The 22,218-nt window shown below is 37.7% G+C and overlaps 1 protein-coding gene across 1 annotated transcript in view; it reads right to left on the bottom strand.

Moving 5' to 3' along the window:
* The window catches only part of NAALADL2 (N-acetylated alpha-linked acidic dipeptidase like 2), a 470,164-nt gene that overhangs the window by 3,803 nt on the left and 444,143 nt on the right, over positions 1-22,218 (bottom strand). Inside the window, 1 exon segment of the mRNA XM_032698178.1 lies at positions 13,822-14,020. Within this exon segment, the coding sequence (XP_032554069.1) occupies positions 13,822-14,020 (199 nt within the window).

Raw genomic sequence — 22,218 nt, 5'->3', positions numbered from 1 at the left:
CATCAGCAGAGTAACACCAACTTAGACTGCTAGAAATCAGACTATAAAAGAGAGGATGGCCTGAACATTGGAACCTTTGGAGACTGCTGAGACATTTGTGGTGAATAGGAACATATCTTCTCCTGCCCCATCTTCAAATGTGCTCCAAACAAGGCTCACAGGCTAAAAAGATGGTTTGCCTTGACACATAAAGATGTTAATACAGTTTAAATTTACTGCTGTGACTTTGGAATCACAAGTGATTCCAGTAAAGGCACGGGCAGGTGATCACTGTAAAAGACAGGTATTCCTATCCCATCCCACCTGACTGCGGTGTAAATTAGTGTCTGATGAGAAAAGCTTAGTGGTTTGATCAATGACAGAGACAAGCAGTCTGTTGTAATAGTTTAAATAATATCTTAACTTTTGCTATAGTAATATGACTTCAGCATAGCTGATTGCATGGTATGACAGAACCTACTTTTTGGTTTTATGTATGCAAATAATAGTAAGTAACATTATACAGCACCTGTTTTTTTGAATTTTCTGCTAGGAGTTCTCACTGGGATCTTATATTTTCCAATTACTTATCTTTGCTTGGCAAGCCATGCCACTCCTTTGTTGCATAAAATGATTTCTCTCTTTATGCATGTTCATGAGAAACGATTTATACAAGTTTACTTCTTATCTCTGTCCAAGCTTCATCAAATGAAAAAAAAGTTAGTCAGTCCAGTTTATTACTTCCAAGCCTTTACAAGTCAGAAAAGTGTTTTCATTAAAGATTACACAGGGACTGAAAAATAAACCCCAGCCATTTCACTGGCACAAGATATCACTATGTGCCCACAACATCCATAATGATAGCAAGAGACTTTAATTTATACTGTGAAATTCAATTACTTAAACATTCCTTAACACAAATTGGTTTTGTAGCCTACACCTCTAAAACAACAATTCCAGTCTCTGGTCTAATTGCTTAAGTATCTACCTTCATCTTTAACTATTTTGATCTTCTAAATATAATTCACACAGTCAGTCTGACCCACACAAAACAAAGAGACTCCCAAACAGAAAACTGCAATACATTATTGATGAGACTAATGAAATTACAACACACATCATTCATCTTAATGGACTTGTTTCTATGACACATTGCAATGACCTGAAAAGTGTAACGCTGAAGCAGGAAACCTAAGTAATAACTTCAGGCAGTACCACTGAAAGAGGTAAAATGGCTCCAAACAAAAGAACCAGCCTCAGCAAAGTGAAGCAAAGAAACTATAATGCTGAACTCTAACAGAGCCTCTTCTGTAACTTTTATGAGCCCTTTCAGACCTAGGAACATAAGCATTGCTGATCAAAATAATGCCATTAAATGCTGTTCTACATTATCACAAATAAGGAGGCAATGTCATTCCCACCAGACCAGAATGAATTTGAAAACTTCTTGAAATGACAGATCACACTAAAAATTGATTTTGGAGGTTATAGTAGAACAACTGGACGGTACAGGATTAAACTATATTATTACATTATTCTTGTCACGAAAAAGGATTTTTTAGCTTATAAGAAAAGTTTGTCTGCAGGTAATGTGCAACACAAGCTCAATTATTCAGGTACTTACAAGCAGACTCTCATCTAAGAGCCTACATTTGAGATTTTGAAAAGTAATTATTAAATCATTAGGACATGATGGCAAGTACACTGTCCCACATGAAATGAGTGCAGGTTTCTCTTTGGAATCACATTAGAATTGTTTGCAGGTAAATGCTATGGGCAGGCCTCTGTCTATTCCAGTTAAAACACAATGTGCTATGACTTCAGCATCCTCACAAACTCAATTTTATAAATCCTTGAATTGTTTCTTCTTATGCTCTCCACAAAGAAAAACCACAGCAGAACAAAGATTCTCTGAATTTCACTTTCTCCTGCTACTGTTCAATTTTGAATGCACTTTTCTTACATCTAGGAGTTTGTTTTCATTCATGTTTGTAAAACATAAAATATTATTACCTTGGTAAATAAATAAATGTATTCTAATAACAATATTTACATTTTGGAACTTCCACTTCCACAGGGTGTTTATTTACTGTAGGACATAAAAATATTATAAATTCTTCTTCCCTGAAAACAGCATGACCTGATTTATACTCATTTATTTACACTTGTTTACACCTAAGAAAATTTTATGGTGATGGTACAGAAAGTTTCCCTTCTTCCTCTGGGTTCCTCATCCTTTCCATCTCCAACAGTTCTTCTCCTTTCCTCTCTTCTTATTTTCTAAACTTTTTGACACCCACATGCAGTAATATTACCTTACCTGTTTTATTTCACAGCAATATTGTGGCAGAAGGTTTATAATTATAAAATTAGAGATCAGGAGAAAATATTCTCCCTGGTAAATTGTCATTACGTGTCCTTAGATCTGCAAATGTCACTATCCTTCACTGTCCTAAGTCCCCAAAAACCCAGCACATCATATATAAGGATCCTTTATTTCTAATATGTTGTTCCTAACTTTTGTTTGCTACACATCCTATCCTTTTCAAAGAACCATCAACTGCCTTCCCTTAGTGTCCTCATCTACAGGCTGCAAACTGTTCTACCAATATATACCCCAGAAAGTGATGTATTAAAATCATGTACACTCAGAGGTGAGTGTCTGCCTTAAAGGTATGTATTTGTATGTTATCAGCAGTTGATAAGCTAAAGCTAATCCAGATATCAAAGCTAAATAAGTTCTAACCAACTGAAAGGCATTTCAAAGGCATTGTTATGTGACAGCGGCAAACCAGACAAATTCGTTCCCTGCTAGATAGAAATTTATCTTGCATAAGAGACAGGCATTAGGACACCTCTAACTGAATCACTTATGGCAAACAGAGGTTATGGTAAGTCTGCATGAACAGAATCTTGTTGGGAAATGGGACTACAAGGAGATAATTATTCCAGGTTTGAATACATTTCTGAGAGGTCAGTTTAGAACAGGCCTCATTAAAACAATAAATCCCGATTTTGGCAGCCCTGTGAAGTGTCTTGATGCTTGGCTTGGCTTGACTGCCTGCCAAATAAACAAAAGGAAAAGGAGAAGCCGAACTGGAAGGATAGTGGGTTACAAGATACATTATCTTTTATTTCCCTGCAGTTCTCTTTGGTTACAGTACTTTTTAAAGGTAGGAAGCAGCCCTTATCAACTTGAAGACAGTCTTCAACTAAAGAACTGACTTTATAAACTCCCATCCTACCCTCACCTACACACACTCCCGCTCTTAAAACTGTCTTGGGGATCGTTACAAATTTATCTACCAGATTCCAATTTGCATGTAGGAGCATTCAGAATCCTAAAGAGAAAGATCTATTAAAGAAATCAAGCCAAGTAAAGGTTGCTTGAAGACTTTTTTATGACCAAAATTCAACATTCAGAGAAAACATTCACTTTCACTTCTGTTCTGAAACATGTAAGGAAACAATTCTTTTGATAGTTAAATAATTTCTGTCAACAGAAAAAACTGACATAAAATAAAGCTAAAAATGCTAATCTTGATTTTCTGACAATGTTGACAGTGTTCTGCAACAGCTTGGGAAAAAAATGAGTCTATGACTGAATCCATGACAACCTGTGGCGAAATTGTTTCACTTGCATTACATAAACAATAATTTCTTCATTTTTGTGACTTATGATAGAAAACAGTGTCTAGGATAATATATAAAGCTGGAAGTTTGATGCCAGTAGCTAATCATAAGAGGCCTGATGTTCTGGAACAGCCTCAAACAAGACTAATGGAGCTAACAAGTCTGACTAGTTTAAAGACTGAGTTTGAGTGAAATCAGGCTGCAATAAAATATCTATTTGCCAGTGCTGAACATCAACATTACTGTGCACTCACAGTTTTTCTCATGGCAAAAATCTGCTGAGTTTAGGAGCCTGATTTATTCTTTGCTTTGGAGTAAACAAGATCAGTAAGTAAGAAGAATCCATTCTGCAGTACAGAATGACTGCATGGAAGTGCAGAGAAAAAAATAGGAGGCATCTGTTCTTCAGAAGTTGCAAGTCGCTATTTATCACTGCTAAAGAGCAGTCCTGTAATTAAGCATTATTTTCCCTAGAGTTTTACAGAAATTAATTAAGTGACTTTATCTAGAAATTCCTGAAGAAGCCACAAAACCCCCTATCAGACTCTTTGCCATAGAGCTTTCAAAACCTCTATGGAGCTGATGAATGATGAATACTCCACAAAAATGTAAAAATTCCTTGAAAATCCACGAATACTTTTTCTGTGATTTCTTAGAACAAGGACTTGCATGTACACTGGAAAGAATGATGATGCATTGAACAAATCTGATATAACTGTATTTTAAAATTGCATTTTCCTGGCAGCAACTGGTATGAAATATACTTTGTTAACTTTCAAATAATGTAGCTGTTGGTAACAAACGTAGGTATGTTGTTCTTTGAATGATTTATGCTACACTTGCTTTTGAAGTGAAAGAAACATATGCTTATGTGAATATTTTGGAGGAAACTATTTGTCGTTTAAGGAAGTCTCAGTCTGAAATACTCGAATTCAAAGCAGATGTGCTACTATTTTGAAGGACTTGAGGGAAGTGAATTAATAATATTATTTCCAAATGGCTCACAGCTGATGTTCTGATGGCTTCATAGGGCTTTTTATTCAGAAATCATGTTTAACATCTGATTCCTAAGGAGTAAACCCATTTTTAAAGGAAGCAGCACTCAGGGGCCAGTGCCCAATGCACTAAATAGGTTTGACCTTGATCTTCAGTTCTGATCCTGACTAAGTTTATCATCTTAAGTAACTCCATACCATGTGATGTGAGATCATTACCATCATAGCTAAAATCAGATGGGTCATTATAAGAGTTAACTATGGATAAAAGATTAATTATATCATAATACATTCTTTAAAGAAATGCCTAAAGTTGTATCTTTATTACCTTTAATGGCATGCATACACACAAAATTAACAGTTCTTTTTAATCCCAGTTAAAGGTAATTTTCCTGTTAATGATCTCATCACCAAATTTCTAAGCCCTATTGTCTGGGTAATTTATTAGTGGAAGAATTTTGCATATTAACTGTTTTCCCAATGAATCTCCTTTATATTTGTAGTATATCTGAGATGTGTTCCTGGCTAATACTGCAGACATACATAAGTGGTTCTCATCCGTCATGACCAAAATCATATATTTACTGGATCAAAACAATGTTACTGACCCTACTGTTTATATAAAAAAAATGAAATCATGTATAAAATATTAAGTTTTTGTCATATTTAATAAATCCAAAACCTAATACTTTGTATAGTTTTCTGAGATCACAGTAGATTTTTCTCTGTAACTAAATATTCTTGCCCTATTTAGCACCATAAGCACAGACCCAAGCAAGATCTGCCAGCAAGAGACAGTTGAGTGGAAACTGCATCCTGCTTGGTAGTTGTTGGCATGAGAACTCTGGACTGAGCTCATGGAACAGCTGGGAGAGGGTTTTTTACAGTTATCAGAACAACGGCTGTGAAATGGGCCATATATTAAAATAAATGTCATTTTACAGAAAAAAAAATCAGTTTTTTTTGCAAGGCCAAGACCATGCACATTCTTGGGAAGCATGAGGAATTGTATTTCCTGGATAAAGGCTTGTCTTTGGGACAACCAATGCTGTAATAAATTACAATATATGCACAGTAATATTTACTGGATCACAAACATAATGGGTGTGATGTACAGAGAGAAGTCTTTAAGTATACAAATCAATCTAATTAAAAGGATGAAAAAAATTAATGAGAAGTATAGAAGAGAAAAATAAATTAAGGTATATAAATACAGGTTTACCCTTCATATCAGGGAAATGAGAAATCTGGTTTCCAGCCATGACATAATCTCTGATTACAGTGGTTTTCTGCTTTTGCAGGTGTAATGAAAAGATTTCCACATTCCCTGTTTAAATAAGCTTTAAAGTCTGCCATAATTACATGTCTGCAGATGGCTAATTCAGTAGTATTTATGCAGCAAATGCTCTTTAAATAGTAAAAATTTACAAGACAACAAATACAGTCATTAATTCATGGCTATCACACATATTGGTGATTCCAAAGGAAAAAACATTTCAATTGCCACTCATACGGATCGGGTGTTTTGAGTATGAGTTTCATTCACTTTATTGCACCTCCTCAGTTTTAGGAAAGGTCATAATTCAGCATGATTATCAGTCATGAGAAAAATAATAACCGTAGCAGGAATTTGTAAGAGCATTATCAACGAGTAATTACTATTGATGTGTGCTGGGATAAATGTGCTGCTCCACACACAGATGAATGTTACAGATCCACTCTCCCAGAGGATGAAATTGTACCTGACTGGTCCAGAGAATGAATAACCACAGCACTGTTCATTCCTCCCACAGGGGCTGGGAGGACCAGGTCAGAACTCTTCCCGAAGTTGTCCAGTCCACTGAGAATGCTCATGCTATTTAAATTTGTATCTACGGGTCCATCACAAATTAAACAGCTCTTAAACCTTCCTAACTATGTCTGTTCTGGGGAGCTGCACTGATAGGAAAAGGTATCCCGGGGAAAGCTTCTTGTGCTACTCAGAGTTTAACCCCAACAGTACATTATGATCCACTGAATGTGCAGATTCATGACAGAATCTTCTCAGTCCTCAAATCCCATTTTGAGTGTCTACACCATGTGAGTGAACTCAAAGTGATCTTAATCAGGCCTGGCTTCTGGGAGCTGCTCCAGGGAGGAGGGAGTTCCTCTGTCCTTCCACCCATGTTATACTCTCACACAACAGTCAGGGCAATGTTTAAAATGAATACAATGAATAAAATACTTTTAGTCCACCTATTATCAAGGGTGTTACTCCAGATTCTGCTAGTGACTTGGATGTATGAATTTGACTTAAATTATGATTTTAAACTGAAATTACGTGTGCCAAACACGTTGTTGCATTTTTTTTCTTTTTTTTTAAGAAAATGATAGCTAAATAAGTGTTATTAGAATGCAATGTTCAGGATTCAGATATTTCTTAGCTTGTACCAACCTAGTTAAATACACATCATTGCTTATCATGCTACTAACTAATTGGTTTGTCTCTGGGATTAGGATTAGAAATAATAACCTGGTATTTAAGAATTGTAATTATATTCTTATGCATGATTTTCTAATCAGGGTTGACCTGCAGAGATGACTCAGTCTATTCAATTTTACACTAGCGGTAAACACTATGCATACCAACTCATGATTGTTCCCACTTTTATAAACCCTGGTCACCAGACACATAACCTCTGTTTAAAGAAGCATGTAAACCAAGAACCTAATCCTTCCATTTGATGTCTGCTACCAAACACTGGGAAAAAAATCATCTTCTATGCAAGCATTAATTTCAGATTTACCAAGCTCTGAACCGCATTTTAGATCTCCTGACTGTACAGAGCTGCCACAGTTCTCCTACCTCATGAATCTTCTTTTTGCCTTCCTTCATTCTTGGAGAAAATATAACACTATACCTGGAATATTTCTTGTGATTTTCTTGCCCTTAGTACGTCATGAAGGGAGCTACAATGCAGCAAGACTGGCTGAAACTGTGTCGCTTCTTTGCTGAATATTTGAGGTTGTCATCTCTGACTTACACTTGCATAAACCACAGTCAGACTGCTCAAACACTGAAGAGTTCAAAGGAATAACGTCAAAGAAAATGGGAGGGCACTTTGGGTGTTAAAAACACATTTGGACAAAGGCATATCAGAGAGAAAGAATGGAACTGAAGAACTGCAGAACTAAGAAGCACCAGTGAAGGATTAGAAAGGGAAACAAGTAATGCCATTAATGATTCATAACTCAATTTACAAAATGTGAAAAATTATAGAAGAAAAAGAGTTGCAAATTTTGAAAGATGCAAGGTATGGGGGTCAAAAGTCAGATGGGAAATCACTGCTATGCAGTAAGATGAAAATTCATTTACTCTGACTGAATAGCAAAATCTGAGGTACACTATTCTACAATTCTTTCCTTCTACCCCAACATAATTCTAGCATTGTATTTACAAATTGCCCATGGCAGATAATATGAGACAGAACATTATCTACTACTGCCAGTGCAACATGAATTATTTCAGTATTTCTCACACTAAGAATCATCAACACTGTATCAAATCACTCTCTGCTCCACATAATACAATGCAGAACAATAAAAATACTCCATGTATTTGGTTCAGGTCAGTCAAAAATGTCTCAAATGTTACAACACAGGAGACAGGGATATTTTCTACTTGAAGTCATAAATGAAGAATTCAAAATGAAAACACAAATCTCCAGAGTTTATACAATGAGATAGAATTACTGTCTTCTGCAGAAACTCTGGGCTAGGGGTTTGTTTTATTTTTCAGATGACATTGCACTACATGTTTACCCATGTTACTCTTCAAGATTAGCAGGATATTTGCATCTTTAATGCTTGTCCTCTGTAAATCCAGTGAGCAGCTTGTTTACACATGGAGATTTAATAAGGTCTTTAATTTTCCTACTAAATGTATCTGTAGAAACTAGACTCTTAGGGTATGTGTACTTTGAAACCTGAGAATTTGCTGCAGTTTACCAGCAAAGCAGAAATAAACCCAGTAGAATCTACATATGTCAGAAATGTATATAACAAATCTCAAACTGAAAGGAAAACATTTGTTCTGGTGAACAACACACACTTGAGTGGCATGAGATTAGCAGCAAATTACTTTTTTGTATGGCACTAAAAATATCTTTTGACTGTTCTTTCATTTTATTCAGGGTGCATAATCTATCTTCACTTATTGCCAGTATTTTGCATTAAAACTGATTTGTTATAATTTTTTAGCCCAGTGAAGTGTTAATGTCACACTTGGGTATCCCTGATAAAAAGAAGTAAAAGGAAGAAGTTAAATTAGTACAAATGAGCAACAAAAACTGCTGGAGGTCTTTGTTGAAAACACAGCTTGCTTTCCAAATCCTTACTTTTCACCTACTTATTACTCAATTCACTCAATTATATCTATTAGACAAAGCACAATCACCCTTGCAACAATTCCATAAATAGTGGTGGCAGATGCACTGAGCCTTAATGGACAGGATAAACTTGGCACGCTAAGAGAAAACTCTTAAAAGAAAGATTTTACATAAGTTGACTTTGATTCTTTTATAAAATTGTTAAAAGAACTGTCAGTGAGGACATAACTGATCCTTAGGCAATGCTCCTTTAGGAGTAAAACCCACCTAACTGGAGCAGAAATGACAACCTGAGCCCTTGTGCACCTATTTTTGGCTTTGATTTTAAAGACCAAGGACACAAACCCTGATTTTAGTGACTCTTTTAGATTTGGAAATTTTGGTGGGAGCATCCCAGGGTATTCTAGGGAATCCTTCATACTTACTGCTACGAAAATTGGACACGGACCTGAAGAAACGGAACACTTTCAGTAAGACAGGACATCTTACTGCACTGAGTGTCCCGTGCCTGATACTTCATGAAGTTTTCTTCATTATCTCATTTCTCTGCAATATTATTATTCAATGAAGTGCTATGTATTTCAACACAGAGACAAGAAGCTCTCCATGTAAGTACCTAAGGAGTGCACACACAGACTTGACAGGTACATTAGGTTGACAGGTTGTCAGAAGCTGTAGGGATCCGCAAACAGAAGAAATACAATAAAATATACAAGGAACAGGGGTAACACTCTTACTCAGTCTAGGTAAACATAAGATTTGAACTCAGCATTTATAAACACCAGGAAGATACATGATGTCTTGCTGTCCATGATATTGCTGGTGTCAGGGTTTTGGTAGGCATTTTTGTAGAGGGAAAAGCATGCAGAAGCATGACAGTAGAAATGATCAGTATTTATGGAATCTTTTTTTGTCTCTGTTGAGGCTGACCACCTCACTGAGCAGATAAAATGCTTGAGATATTTTTTTTCCCCTCTCTGTGTACAGTGCCTAAAGTAACAAAACGTTTTATATGCCACTGCTGTGTAATCTGTGGTTATTACTACTAGTAGCAAAATATGATAATCAGAAAATATACAGAAATGTTCCACATTAGTATATATTGCAAGAGGGGAAAGCAAGAAATGGCTAGAGGTAAGAAACTAAATAAATCAATTTCTAGTGATTTTTTCCATTAAAATAATGAAAAATTATAAATCCACAAAATTATCAATATTATGGCTATGTTATGAGAAACAAAGACAGATAAATGAAGAACATCAATAGCTATTCTATTCTGTTCCTACACACTTATTTTGGAAATAGAACATCTACCCAGGGCTACCACTGGGAATCAAAGAAGCTCTTCAGGTACAATAAAACTCAGCGATTTTGTCCTAACCCCAAATCAAGTCCCAGGGTAACTTTCGCAGAGCGGGATATTATTTCTCAACCTATTATTTTTCATTCCGCCTAAATTTCTGGATAAGACTAAAATACCCTGATGAAAGCTGTACTTGTATATTTCCAGCTCAGTTGGAAATAGAGTATCATGGGGAAAGTGTGCTATTGTCAAATTTTCAGTCCAATGTCATGAAGTTCAGGTAAGAAGGATAAGCATCAAAACGACTGTTTACTGACACTGTATTGAATAACCTGCCAGTGTCAATTACGATTCAGTTTAGTCAGACATCCTAATCTAATTATAAAAAAAAGTAATTTGATTAATTTTACTGCTCGTTATAGATGAATAATGCAGAAATTATGCCCATATATTGCTCTATGACATTGACTGGAATGAAACATTTATTTTTTTAAGTACATATATACAGTAAGAGACTATAGCTATGGCAACGTGTGTGCAAACCATATAAAAAAAAAATACAGAAAAGATATATCAGTTCCCTTGTAGCGGAGAAGCACAAGTAACATTGCAACCTATCTCCTGCAATAAAGAAAAAAATCCACCTTTCTTTTTAATTCAACTTCTAGGACAGAAAACACAGTATAGATCCAGAGAGCTGTGAATTAGGACGAACACAAGCCTAAAAATGATGCCTAAAACTTCAGCAAATTTGTCAAGTACTTTGATTGAGGTTGAGAATATGAGTCCAAATGGGTATACAGGAAGCAATCATTTTTTCGTGAAGAATACGTCCTTTACTGTGCACACAAATTCTTCCTTCAGAAGGCTGTAAATTACAGTATTTATGGAATCTTAATGATCTAAACACAGTTGGAGCCTGAAGGTCAAGGCTGCAAACTGCATCCTAAATTTCTGTTTACAGATGAAGCACAGTATTTATTGCTGTACTGCTTGTGCTGCTATAGTTAAAGGGCTGCCAGCATTTCCATTATAAACCACTATTTCAGGGGTTTATAACTTGCCTATCAATCTTCTGACTGGGATGAAACATGGCATACAAGGTCCTGGCTGTGAGACTCATTTTTTTGTTTGTTTTCTTTACCAAATTACAAAAAGAATAAGCTTAAAGTTATAGAAGCAAAAGAAAAAAAGTATATCAGGTTTTTTAAGTACTTCTGGGGTTCCTGCAATACAATTATAGCTTCAGAACACAAAATATATTCATATAACTGCATCAATTAATAGAAAGACTTTAGATCCCTAAAAAGTGAAAGATAATCCACATAAAGACATATGTTTAGATGGTTTTTTCCCGTTTAATTAAGAAACTGTACTGTAGATTTTTGATGGCAAGAAAGGAAATCAGAAACCTAACATTATCCTTGACTTTTTTATCTGTGCAGATTTTCCATTAAAAGTAACAATTACACACCTTGGCACAGTATAAAGAGTGTATTTTTTTAAAATGAGTATCTAAATGATGATATACAAGGTGTCCTTTACTGTTATATATTCCAGATTATATTTGATAAAATTATTCAGAGTTAGGTCAAAGTCAATGTTTTCTCCGAAACTTTGAAGCAACCTTATTGTTTGCTGTTAAATCTTGTATCAAATGTAATTAAATCAGGAGGGGAACAAATACAAAATTTTCACTTCCACACTACCAACTGGGAAACTATTTCTGCTCTGCACTGAAGTACTGTGAAGAGCAGGTGATAAATTTAAGTCACATTATACCTGCATATCTACCAACTACATTTTGATAAATAACAAACCTAATACTGCAAACAGTGCAAGAATTGAAATATTAGAAGACCTCAAAACCCCTCTTATTGGAATCCCAAGTTTTGGCATAATTTATTTTTACAAGTAAAGAACTGGGCCAGATCCAACAATGTGCCCTTGCAATGAAACACAGACACATTACATTATAGTAAGCAGTTTTATGGCTCCTTTGCAACACCATACCAGTTCAGACAAGACAGACAGCAGTGCTAAACCTGGAATATGAGACTTTATTTAATGACATTTTGTTTTATTTCTTTACGTTATAAATCCAGTCACAGTAGGAAGGAAGTAAATTAGCCCCTCCCCAAATGTAATTATTATATTTTCTTTATTATAGCTGTAGGGTTTTTTTTTAATTCACTGACATTGCTGAGTTCCCCACAACTACCTTTCTTATTTTTTCCCTCTTCTTTTGTTAAAAGATGACTGCACTTGTTTTATGCCATTCCTAATGCTTGTAAGAATCTCTTCTTCCTGTTGCTGTACTTTTTGCTTTCCTTCCCAAGTCTACTTCTACCATATGTCTGTTTTATGTCTACTTGACACAATCACTTGCACTGAGATTTTTGATAATTTTTCCCACCAACTGAAACAAACAACTGTTCTGTTACTTCAGTTAGTTTTGATTGCAAGTGCATTTATATGCCAAAATAACACAGATACCTCATTCACTTTTATGTCCTGACTCTGGTCTGTCTCCTGTATATCCATGTTGCCTTCCAAGCTCTATTTTTTGAGCATGCAAACCAGTTTTCCCTAAAGTAAAACCTGAATATGGCTTTAGGGACGGTTTTACCTGGGAATGCCCCCTAACGAGCAGCACAGATGAGCCATTGGGTATCTTCAGCTGCAGAGTCCTTCAAAATTATCCCAGCAGGCCTGGTGAAGTCAGACAGCCCACACTGCCTCCTGTGTAGCCCAGGGCACTCAGAACATGCCCTTGGGGTCAAGCCATGAAACTCCACACTGATGGGCTGCAGTGCTCAGACAGTTTGTACTGATGCACACGGACACACATCATGTCTTCTCCTGAGGAGTCAGAGCACCAGGCATTGCTCAGGGCAGGCTTGGCCAATTCTTGTTTTTCAAACTTTTTTTAAGCCTGATTCCTGTAAGTTTGTTTTTTTTTTTTCTTTCTAGAGGAATCGATGGTGAGAGATACATCTTGACAAGATGTTCAACCAGAGACAAGATGTTATGAATAGTGACTGACTAAGGCCTCCTCATTCACTGCATGGTACTGCCTTTGAGTGGTTGAAATGCATCCAAGAACGCTGCTATATAATTAAATATGCTAAATAATGCTACAGAGTATCTTGTATAATTCTGGATCTTCAATGAACTGTAAAAAGTTTTAAATAAAATATAGGTGGAGCTTGTCAAGCAGTATTAGACTTCAAAATATTTTCTTCTTCTGGAAGTTTACTGTACCATCTAACACACGTATCTGTCATGCTGCCTGGATTGCCATCACACAGTACATCTTGTTAGCAAAGATGTCATGACAGAAATGCTACAGTGCTGCATTCTAATGACCCCTTGTATTGTAATGAATTAATGTTTTCTGCAGAGAGGATGTGCTAGGAAAAAATAGCTTTAATCTCAGATACTCACTGAAGTTTGGGGTTTTTTTTAAAGTATGACAGTTTTGCAAACCAAGCAACATTGAAAACCATTTTAGCTCAAGTAGAGAACGCATGGGACACCCCACCTGTAAAGTCCTGGAGGAGCTCGATGAACCAGGAAGCTTTTCTCCAAGCTTTGTAGCACATCATTGAGCATCCTGACTCTGACAGGAGCTCGCTCCTTGGGGTCGTTGGCCGGGCGCATCTCGTCCGACTGGAACAGCTCGGCCGTGTCCCTCAGACGTGAGGCCACTGCAAGCAACTGAGGAATGCTTACTTCATCACCTAGGAACAGCAAGAGCAAGACAATTGCCAGTGATTCAGAGAACAACATTTATTACTCTTGCTTATAAGCCAAAATGAATAGTCCAATTAAAACCTGAGCCTCTTTTCCCTTGAGGAGTTTGTGATGGATCAAGAAAAGCCATAGATTATTCTGTATAACCTCTGATCCTTTTTTCAAAGATCAATTTGGGCTCTGATGTTTTAAGATCTAATAAGCTGTGAGGAATGATTTTGGGGTACAGATTGAAGACTAGCATCGGAAAAACAGGCCTGCAGGAAGCAACGGTTATAAATCAGGAACTATATCATTTCCTTCCAAGACAGCATTTACTCAATGCCATTTGATGTTACTGCTCTCAAGTCTGAAAGCCTGTGCTTGGATTCCATAATGACTGCTGTATAGAAAATTGTAATATGCAGTTTAATTGAATTTGATTGAATGTTTTAGAATCCTAGAGGTTAACAACAGTTGTAGAGGGGATTGAAATTGTTCCTCTTAATCACTTAAATTATATGCCAATGAGCAAAGTTTAATTGATATCCAAATGTATATTCCAATCCAGTCAGTATTTTCAAAACTTTTTAAATATGGAGTGTTAACTGTTGCTTTGTTAGCAATCCTATACAGACACCAAAAGAATAAAAGCTTGCAGCCCTTCAGAGCACACCTTGATCTCAATATTTCCTAGGTCATAGTCCAGATAGAGGAATGGGAAATGTGAACTGGAACATTGTGAATGTGTAGTCTATTCCCACCTGCAGTGCAGGTGGAGAGCATGGCCTCCTTTTCCAGTGTGTGCATAGACTGCTTTCATTTTTACAAGCACATGGAGAGAAAAAGCAGAGTCTGAACCTGATATAAAGTCAAAAGTAATATCAGTCACCATAAACATTTCCAGGATGCAGAAATTATCTTAAGGCCAAAATTCACTTTGCCTATTGACAAGAAAATCAACTATTCTTAAATCTTTCAAATGATATTTTCATCAACATAAATAATGCAGCTTTAGAAGCTGAATGTAAAAATGTCAGTGAGTTCATTATGTTAGTGACTGAGATGATTAAGACAAGAAAGTGGTTCAAGACACAAGTTAAATGAATGTTAAACTTCCCTGTCTAATAGTACTTGGAGAACACTGACATGTTTTAAACTCAGTAAATGCCATGAAGCTGCTTACTCACACCCTCCCGCTTCCCTGATGTAATCGGGAGAATAATCTAAAAGCCAGAAAGGTAAAATGCATGGGTTGAGATTAGGGCAGTTTAAAAACAAACAAACAAACAAACACAACAACGACAATAATAACACAGCATTGAAAAGGGAGAAAGAGCGAGAGGAATAAAACTCAAGACAGGTAAGTGATGCACAGTACAATTGCTCATCACCCGCTGAGCATGTTCAGCAGGGCCCACAGGAGCAATCAGCCCCCCTGGTCAACTCCCTGCAGTTTATAGATTGGGCATGATGTTCTATGGTATGGAATATCTCTTTGGACAGTTTGGATCAGCTGTCCTGGCCATGTTCCCTCCCAGTTTCCTGTAAACCTCCTTAGTGGCAGAGCACGGAAAATGGAACGTCCTCAGGGTAAGCACAGATAAGGAACAATTAAAACATCCACAAATTATCAACCTTCATCTCATACTAAACCCAAAACATAGCACTGTACCAGCTACTAGGAAGAAAATTAACTCTACCCTTGTCAAAATCAGGAGAAACATCAACCCATTTCTCAAATTATTTATGGATGGAGTCTGAAAGGTGAGTACATAATAGGAATGGAAAAGCAAACAGGTATAATGAAGAAATCAAGGAAATGCCTGAATATAATATACTGTCCCTCTCAGATGGAAAAAGAGATTTGCTACTGGATAAATTCCAGTAAAGGAAAAGAGTTCATGGATCCCAATGTACTCCTGCCATTCAGCTAACACATTCCAATCTAGCAAAACATGAAATGATCCAAAATACAGGGAGAGACAGATGCTGGCATGAGAGAAACTGTCAGATTTCCTGAGCTATCAAGATGAATTTCAACAATGAACAGGAGCTCCCTGTGAGAACAGGAGTGAGAGAAGATGGTTTATGTCTGCCCTGGTTTGAGACAAGGTTCTTTTGTTAATGGCATTTGACTAAGACACCTTTCCCTAATTAGAATGGATAATAGGCACTGTGGTACCTTGATGGATAGGATTGGTATCTTTCTGATTGAGTCTGGAGTAATTTAAATTCTGATCAAGTTAGGTTGATGCCTCAGAAAAATATTCTCCAAATATATAGACTTGGTACATTTGCGATATTTTGCAAAATATCATTATCCTTAATTTTCAAATCTCTGGTAAACATCCTGTGCAGCTGAAAAACTTGCCATTCTCATGTATGTAATGTAGGCACTGTGCATACCTTACTCTGGGACCTCTGTCCATATGGAAATATTTAAATTCACCCTGTTAGAAAGGATCTTTTGGTTTCAGTAGTGGGGTGTCATGGTTTGAGAACTCCAAAATCTAATTCCCTAGCTCCATCCCCCCTCCCACATCTCAACTTAGTGTAAGATGTGTTTTCCAGACAATCACACAGACTCAGAATGGGGAAAAGGGAATATATTACAATGACTGTACACATAAATAAATACTACAATACATTATATACAATATTAATTATCTCTACCATGACATAAGTATTTACAATGGATCAGATCTCTTCTCCTCCCCAAATAAAATCCAGGAGGGAAGAAGGACAGATCCCTTCTTCAGAGTAGCAATGTCTCTAAGGCAGCAGTCATCTGTCCTTTTCTCATGCAGCAGCTGATGGCTGGATTTCTGCCAGCACTCACAAGGGAGGCCTCCAAGCTCCTCTCGGCCCCTTGACGCAGGCAAAGGGGTCTTCCGTGGGCTGTGTTCACCCCAGACAAAGGTCGCTATCACCATGGTCATATCACGAAGCACAGGAGGTCTTCGTGATGGTCTGGTATCTTCAGGAGACTCCAGCTCCTTGCAGAGCTTCTGTGCCCTGCCTAAAATGGCTGCGAGCTTCTTTACAGCTTGCAGCAAAGGAGGGCCCCAAGGTCAACCTCCTATACACCGTCCTGGCTGAGCTCTCAGGACAACCGAGCTTCTTAGCTCCTTTACCCATTTAGGACTTCTAATCAGTAAGAGTCCACCCCCTCCATCTTGGAGGGATCTCAAAGAAAGTTTAGGGGAGTTTTGCAGTTCTTACCCCAAACTCTCTCCCTGTAGAACTTAGTTCTGTTCTCTGCTGCTGTTCTTTCTCTCCCAGCTTGCAGAAGTTCTGTCTGCTTTGCTGCATGGTTGTTTTGCTGTTCTCTTATCTTTTGGCTCTGTGCCACCGCTTTTCCTCTGGTCAGTGCTGGCTGCCACGGCTTTCAGTATCTCTGGTTGCTGCTCACAGTGGAAAAAACATCTCCTGGCTTAACTACAGACACTTAGCCCAGTCTAACACTGTTCCAAGCCTCTGCAGTCCCCCCAGCTGGGGGCTGGGGGGGGGCAGGGGCCCCCAGAGGGCTCCTGCCCTCACTACTCGTGGCTTTCACAACATGGCCACTTCTTGTATCACCCAAAACTACAACTCTTCTCTTCCGTTTGCTTGTGGTATGTTTATATTTCACAGGAGCACAGATTGGTTCAAATCTCAAGTGTCACCACCCCCTGGGGGTTACCACTTTTCTTAGCTTCAGGGGGAAAACCTGGTTCAAACCACTGCAACTTTGTATTCCAAGTAAAAGAAAACATTTATAATTTTTAAGCAACTGCAAATGTCAGCTTTGCCTTTTCAATAGGGAAGGTGAGATAAAGGGAAAATCCATCATTCCATATTTGGAAATGAAGCCAACTAGACCACCCTTTTAAACATAAAAAAACATGCTCCCACTCATCCTCCACAGCATTTGGCACCTAAACCAACTACATTTTTGTTTACCGTCATGAGTAAGAAGCACTGTTTACCACACACTCTAAACCAGCACTCAGAAAACACCCAGGCCCCTCTTTAATACTTCACTACAAAACCTGCAAGTGTCTATGGCCAGTGTTACCCCAGGAAACTAAGGACAGAATGGGCATCACAACTCACTGAACTTCACTGCCAAGGGAACCTGTGATTTATACTTGTTCCAAGTTGAGAAGTTGGGAGTTAGAAGGGCAAATGATCCTTCAAGAGAAGGATGCATTAACTAAAGGTGGCTTAAACATCTTGTGATGCTTTTACAGAGAAAATCAAGCACAAGTATTACTTCACTCAAGAGAAAACAATGCCACGTTATTATATTTTGTATTCTTTGTCCTTTTGTCTTCAGTATGATTCATGATGAATCATCTAAGCTAGCTGTTTAGTTGCTATAAAAATAAAATTGCAAGTACAAGAAAGTGACTCAAGAGCATATGTACTCTTGATCAGAGAATTACACTGTTGAATCTCATTACACTTGCTAAATGTAACTGGATTCTATTCAGAAACAGGTTACACCAAATAGATATTTATTTTTACAGACATTGAATACAACAGCCTTTCCCCATGTAACTGACTGCTCTTATGAAAAGCACTGCTAGAGAGTTAACATTTTTAAATTGTGCTTGTGCCCTCTGTTACAAATGTACTTGCCTACAAGTACCAAGAGGAGAGTGAGCACAGACAAATCAGCAGTTATGCTTAAATTATGCTTGCTCACCATGCATGTGAACATGTGTTTGCATGTAAGAGAGAAGGGAAATTGCTTCAGGTTTTGATTAGCTTGAAAATTCAGGATCAGCTATGGTGTGCTGCTGTATTCACTAGGCAGATTTTTCATGCTGTGCAAAAATAGGATGATCAGACCAGGCAGTAGAAAATCTGAATGGGAAAGCTTTGTAGAAAGCATCCTAAAGGGGCAGAAACACAAATCCACAGACATCCTCAGTGCAAAGAATATGTTGCCATCAGCTTCAATTTTGCTACCATGACTGCTATTGCCCAAGCAAACTAATCTGGTGTTGCTACAAGAAGACTCTGTTCAAAGAGGCTACCACTAAAGAGGCATGTTGTGACATATCACTACATGCATGTCAATACAGAAGGAGCCTGGGGAAGAGCAGGCTCCAGGGAGACTTTATTGTGCTCTTTCAATACTTAAAGGGGGCTTTGTAAGAAAGATGGGAACAAACTTTTTTAGTAGGGGCTGTTGCAATAGGACAAGGGGTAATGGTTTTAAAATAAAGATTAGATTGAGACTAGGTGTAAGGAAGAAATTTTTTTCAATGAGATTGTGAAACACTAGCACAGGTTTCCTGAAGAGGTGGTGGATTCCCCATCCATGGAAACATTCAAGGCCAGGTTGGATGGGGCTCTGAGCAACCTGGTCGAACAGAAGATGTCCCTGCTCATTGCAGGAGGGTTGGATTAGATGGTCTTTAAGAGGTCCTTTCCAACACAAACTATTCCATGATTTTATTAAGCTATCCATGACTTTGTACAGAGCTGCTGAACTTACATGGCCTACAGATACAGATTAGCTGCTCATCCTTTCCCTTCAGTACCAAATGTTTTGTCCATGGAAAATGCATTTTTTTCAAAGGCTGATGAAAGGTACTAATATATGCTAACCTTGAAAGGATACTGAAGACAAGATGTCAGTGTCTCATGGCAAAGGAGGTATTTCTGTCATACATACAAATAATCAAGTGCTGCATTTTTCCCCTCTGTAGCAGTCAAGAATAATGGGTGGAAACAGTAAAAAGGGAAACTTTCTGAACATGACAGATGGGTGGAGAAATTAACTCTGAAAAGCACCCGAAATGATCAGGGAAATACAGTTAAGCAGACAAAATGATGCCAAGCTGAAGACTAGCAGATAGCTGTAGGCAATGAGCATGCAGCCATCAAGTAAATTAGAGAGATATGTTTTTGTATTGATTTTTCTAAGGACAAAGAGTTTAGCCTGATGTTTTGAAATGTATGGGTTGAATCGAGGCTGTGGAAAGTCACACAGACTTTCCTGGAAATGGCTTATCATAAACCAGATTATTTTTAAACTTCTGCTAGCACTGCCTACTATTGTCACCCCAAGTACTTCAGCTGCTGTAACATCTGTACGACATCCATTCTGGGCAGAAGAAAGGACCTAACTGATAGAAAGCCACACACAATTGACACTGCATCAGCCAAAGAGCTTTAAATCACAGCTCTTGCACTTCCCATACAGGGAAAACCAGAAAACCTCATCCACACAATTTGTCTCCACAAGCCTCTCTCTGTCTCAGCCAGTGCCTATCAGAGATGGCTACAATTTGCTCACCAGCTTCAGAAGTCTGTGCTGACAGACACAGCTGAAATCTTACCTCACCTGCCTAGTGCTGCACAGCCACGGGGCTGCAGCACAGACACCAATTTTTGGAAGGTCTGCACGAGTCTAGGTGTGCCCAAGTGACTGGGAATAATAAATGACATCAGCTTCTACAACACCCAAGCAAGGGACATAGTCAGCATCAACTTGGCTGCCTTTATTTTTGTAAACTGTGTGACTGAACTTCTTATTGCTGAGACAGTCAGGTGCAAAGGTACAGAAAAGCTTTTAATCCTAATGAGACACCTGAGTACCTCCATCATCAATTCCTGAAACTTCCTGCAACATACACTAAATTTTAGAAAGTATCAAATCTTGCACTTGATTCAACTTGCAGTGAGTCTTAATTTTAAATGCACAGAAGGCACAAGTTCCACACAATTGCAAGGTGTAGTTAATGAGAATATTTGAAGCTGTCACCTACTCATGAATTTTTCTAAAATATCACATCTGTGATCAGACAGATGACAGCCTGACTAGCCCTGGGGACCTGGATTTCAGTCTTGGAATCCATCTCCTATCATTTATGACCATGAGGATTCCTGTTAAACATCAGACCATCAGCAGATGCACAAAATGAAATGTCTCTCCAGTCACAACCCTTCCTTTCAGATAAACCCAAAAGCAGTAGCTTGTTTCCAAGAGTTCTGGTGTGTGCAAATGGAGATAACACATGTCACTTAACAGCCTTTTTCCCATCTTTCTGAGGTACAGGCCATGAGCCAGATGTGAACATGTTGTGGATGACATAACTTGCTATCCAGACTATCCTGGATGTAAGAAATAGTTTGTAAAGTGCTGAGTAATACCCCATGGAATATAACAGAGATGCTAGTACAGACATCCACCACATTACAGAGTTAAATCCTTCACAAACATAAATAAATGCATTATTAGCAAATACAAAGGTATACACAACCTTTTTTGAGTGCATCCAGGAGACTGCAAAACAGTGACTCAACTATTTATACATATGATTTAACTTTAAGCACGTGAGAAAGTCTAATGGGCAATAAAATGGGTGTTTAAGGGACTGGCTGAACCAAATCCCAGAGGCACAAAATTAAGCCTAATGAGCAAACCTAGTATGTCATGCAGATTTACTTTCACCTTTTCTACATTTACAGTTTGCATTGATTTGGGGAAGGAAACAGTTTACTAAGACAATGCCACTTTCAACTGGAAATTTCACACAACATAAAATCTTTTGAAGAATGAAGAAACCCATGAGCCATGTTAAAAAGTACAACTTCTCATTCAAGTAACCAGAAAAAAGACTATTGTATTAATGTTTTCCAAAATGATAATAAACTGTTATTCGAAACAAGTTGGAGATAGACAAGACATGAAAGTCATAAGAAAAATCATTAAACAAAACTCAAAAGTGAACAGCTGGGAGAAGATTTATCCTCCCGGCCCTACAGCCAAGGAAATAATCTCCCCTCCCCTGAAGTGGTAGAGATAAATGATCTAACTGAAGTTAGAGGAAAAATGTCAGTTTAAATCAACATTTCCTGTTACTCAAAATAAAGAAAAAAGGAAGAACAATAGTAGACATCTCATGTTCAGTTGAAGGAATACCAGCTGAGCCACACTTTTCATTTGATGATCATTCCCTGCTGTGTTTAAGCTGAACTAAACCAATGTTTATGTGGCTCAACAGAGCTAAAATTACTTGTCTTTTTAGATGCTCACTGATTCCAGACCAATACTTGCCTACTGACTCCTAGGTCTTGACAATGATGGATGGCAAAGATTAAAGAAAAGGTATCATACTTCTATGACTGCGTATTACAGAAAAGTGGTGCTTTATAGTGTAGGGAGTGAATGAAATGCAGGGGCAGCACCTCAAGACTGCAAAAA

This window comes from Chiroxiphia lanceolata, chromosome 10 (assembly GCF_009829145.1).
Source record: "Chiroxiphia lanceolata isolate bChiLan1 chromosome 10, bChiLan1.pri, whole genome shotgun sequence".
NCBI classification, from domain to species: Eukaryota; Metazoa; Chordata; class Aves; order Passeriformes; family Pipridae; genus Chiroxiphia; species Chiroxiphia lanceolata.
This window is presented reverse-complemented; position numbering and strand designations above follow the sequence as displayed.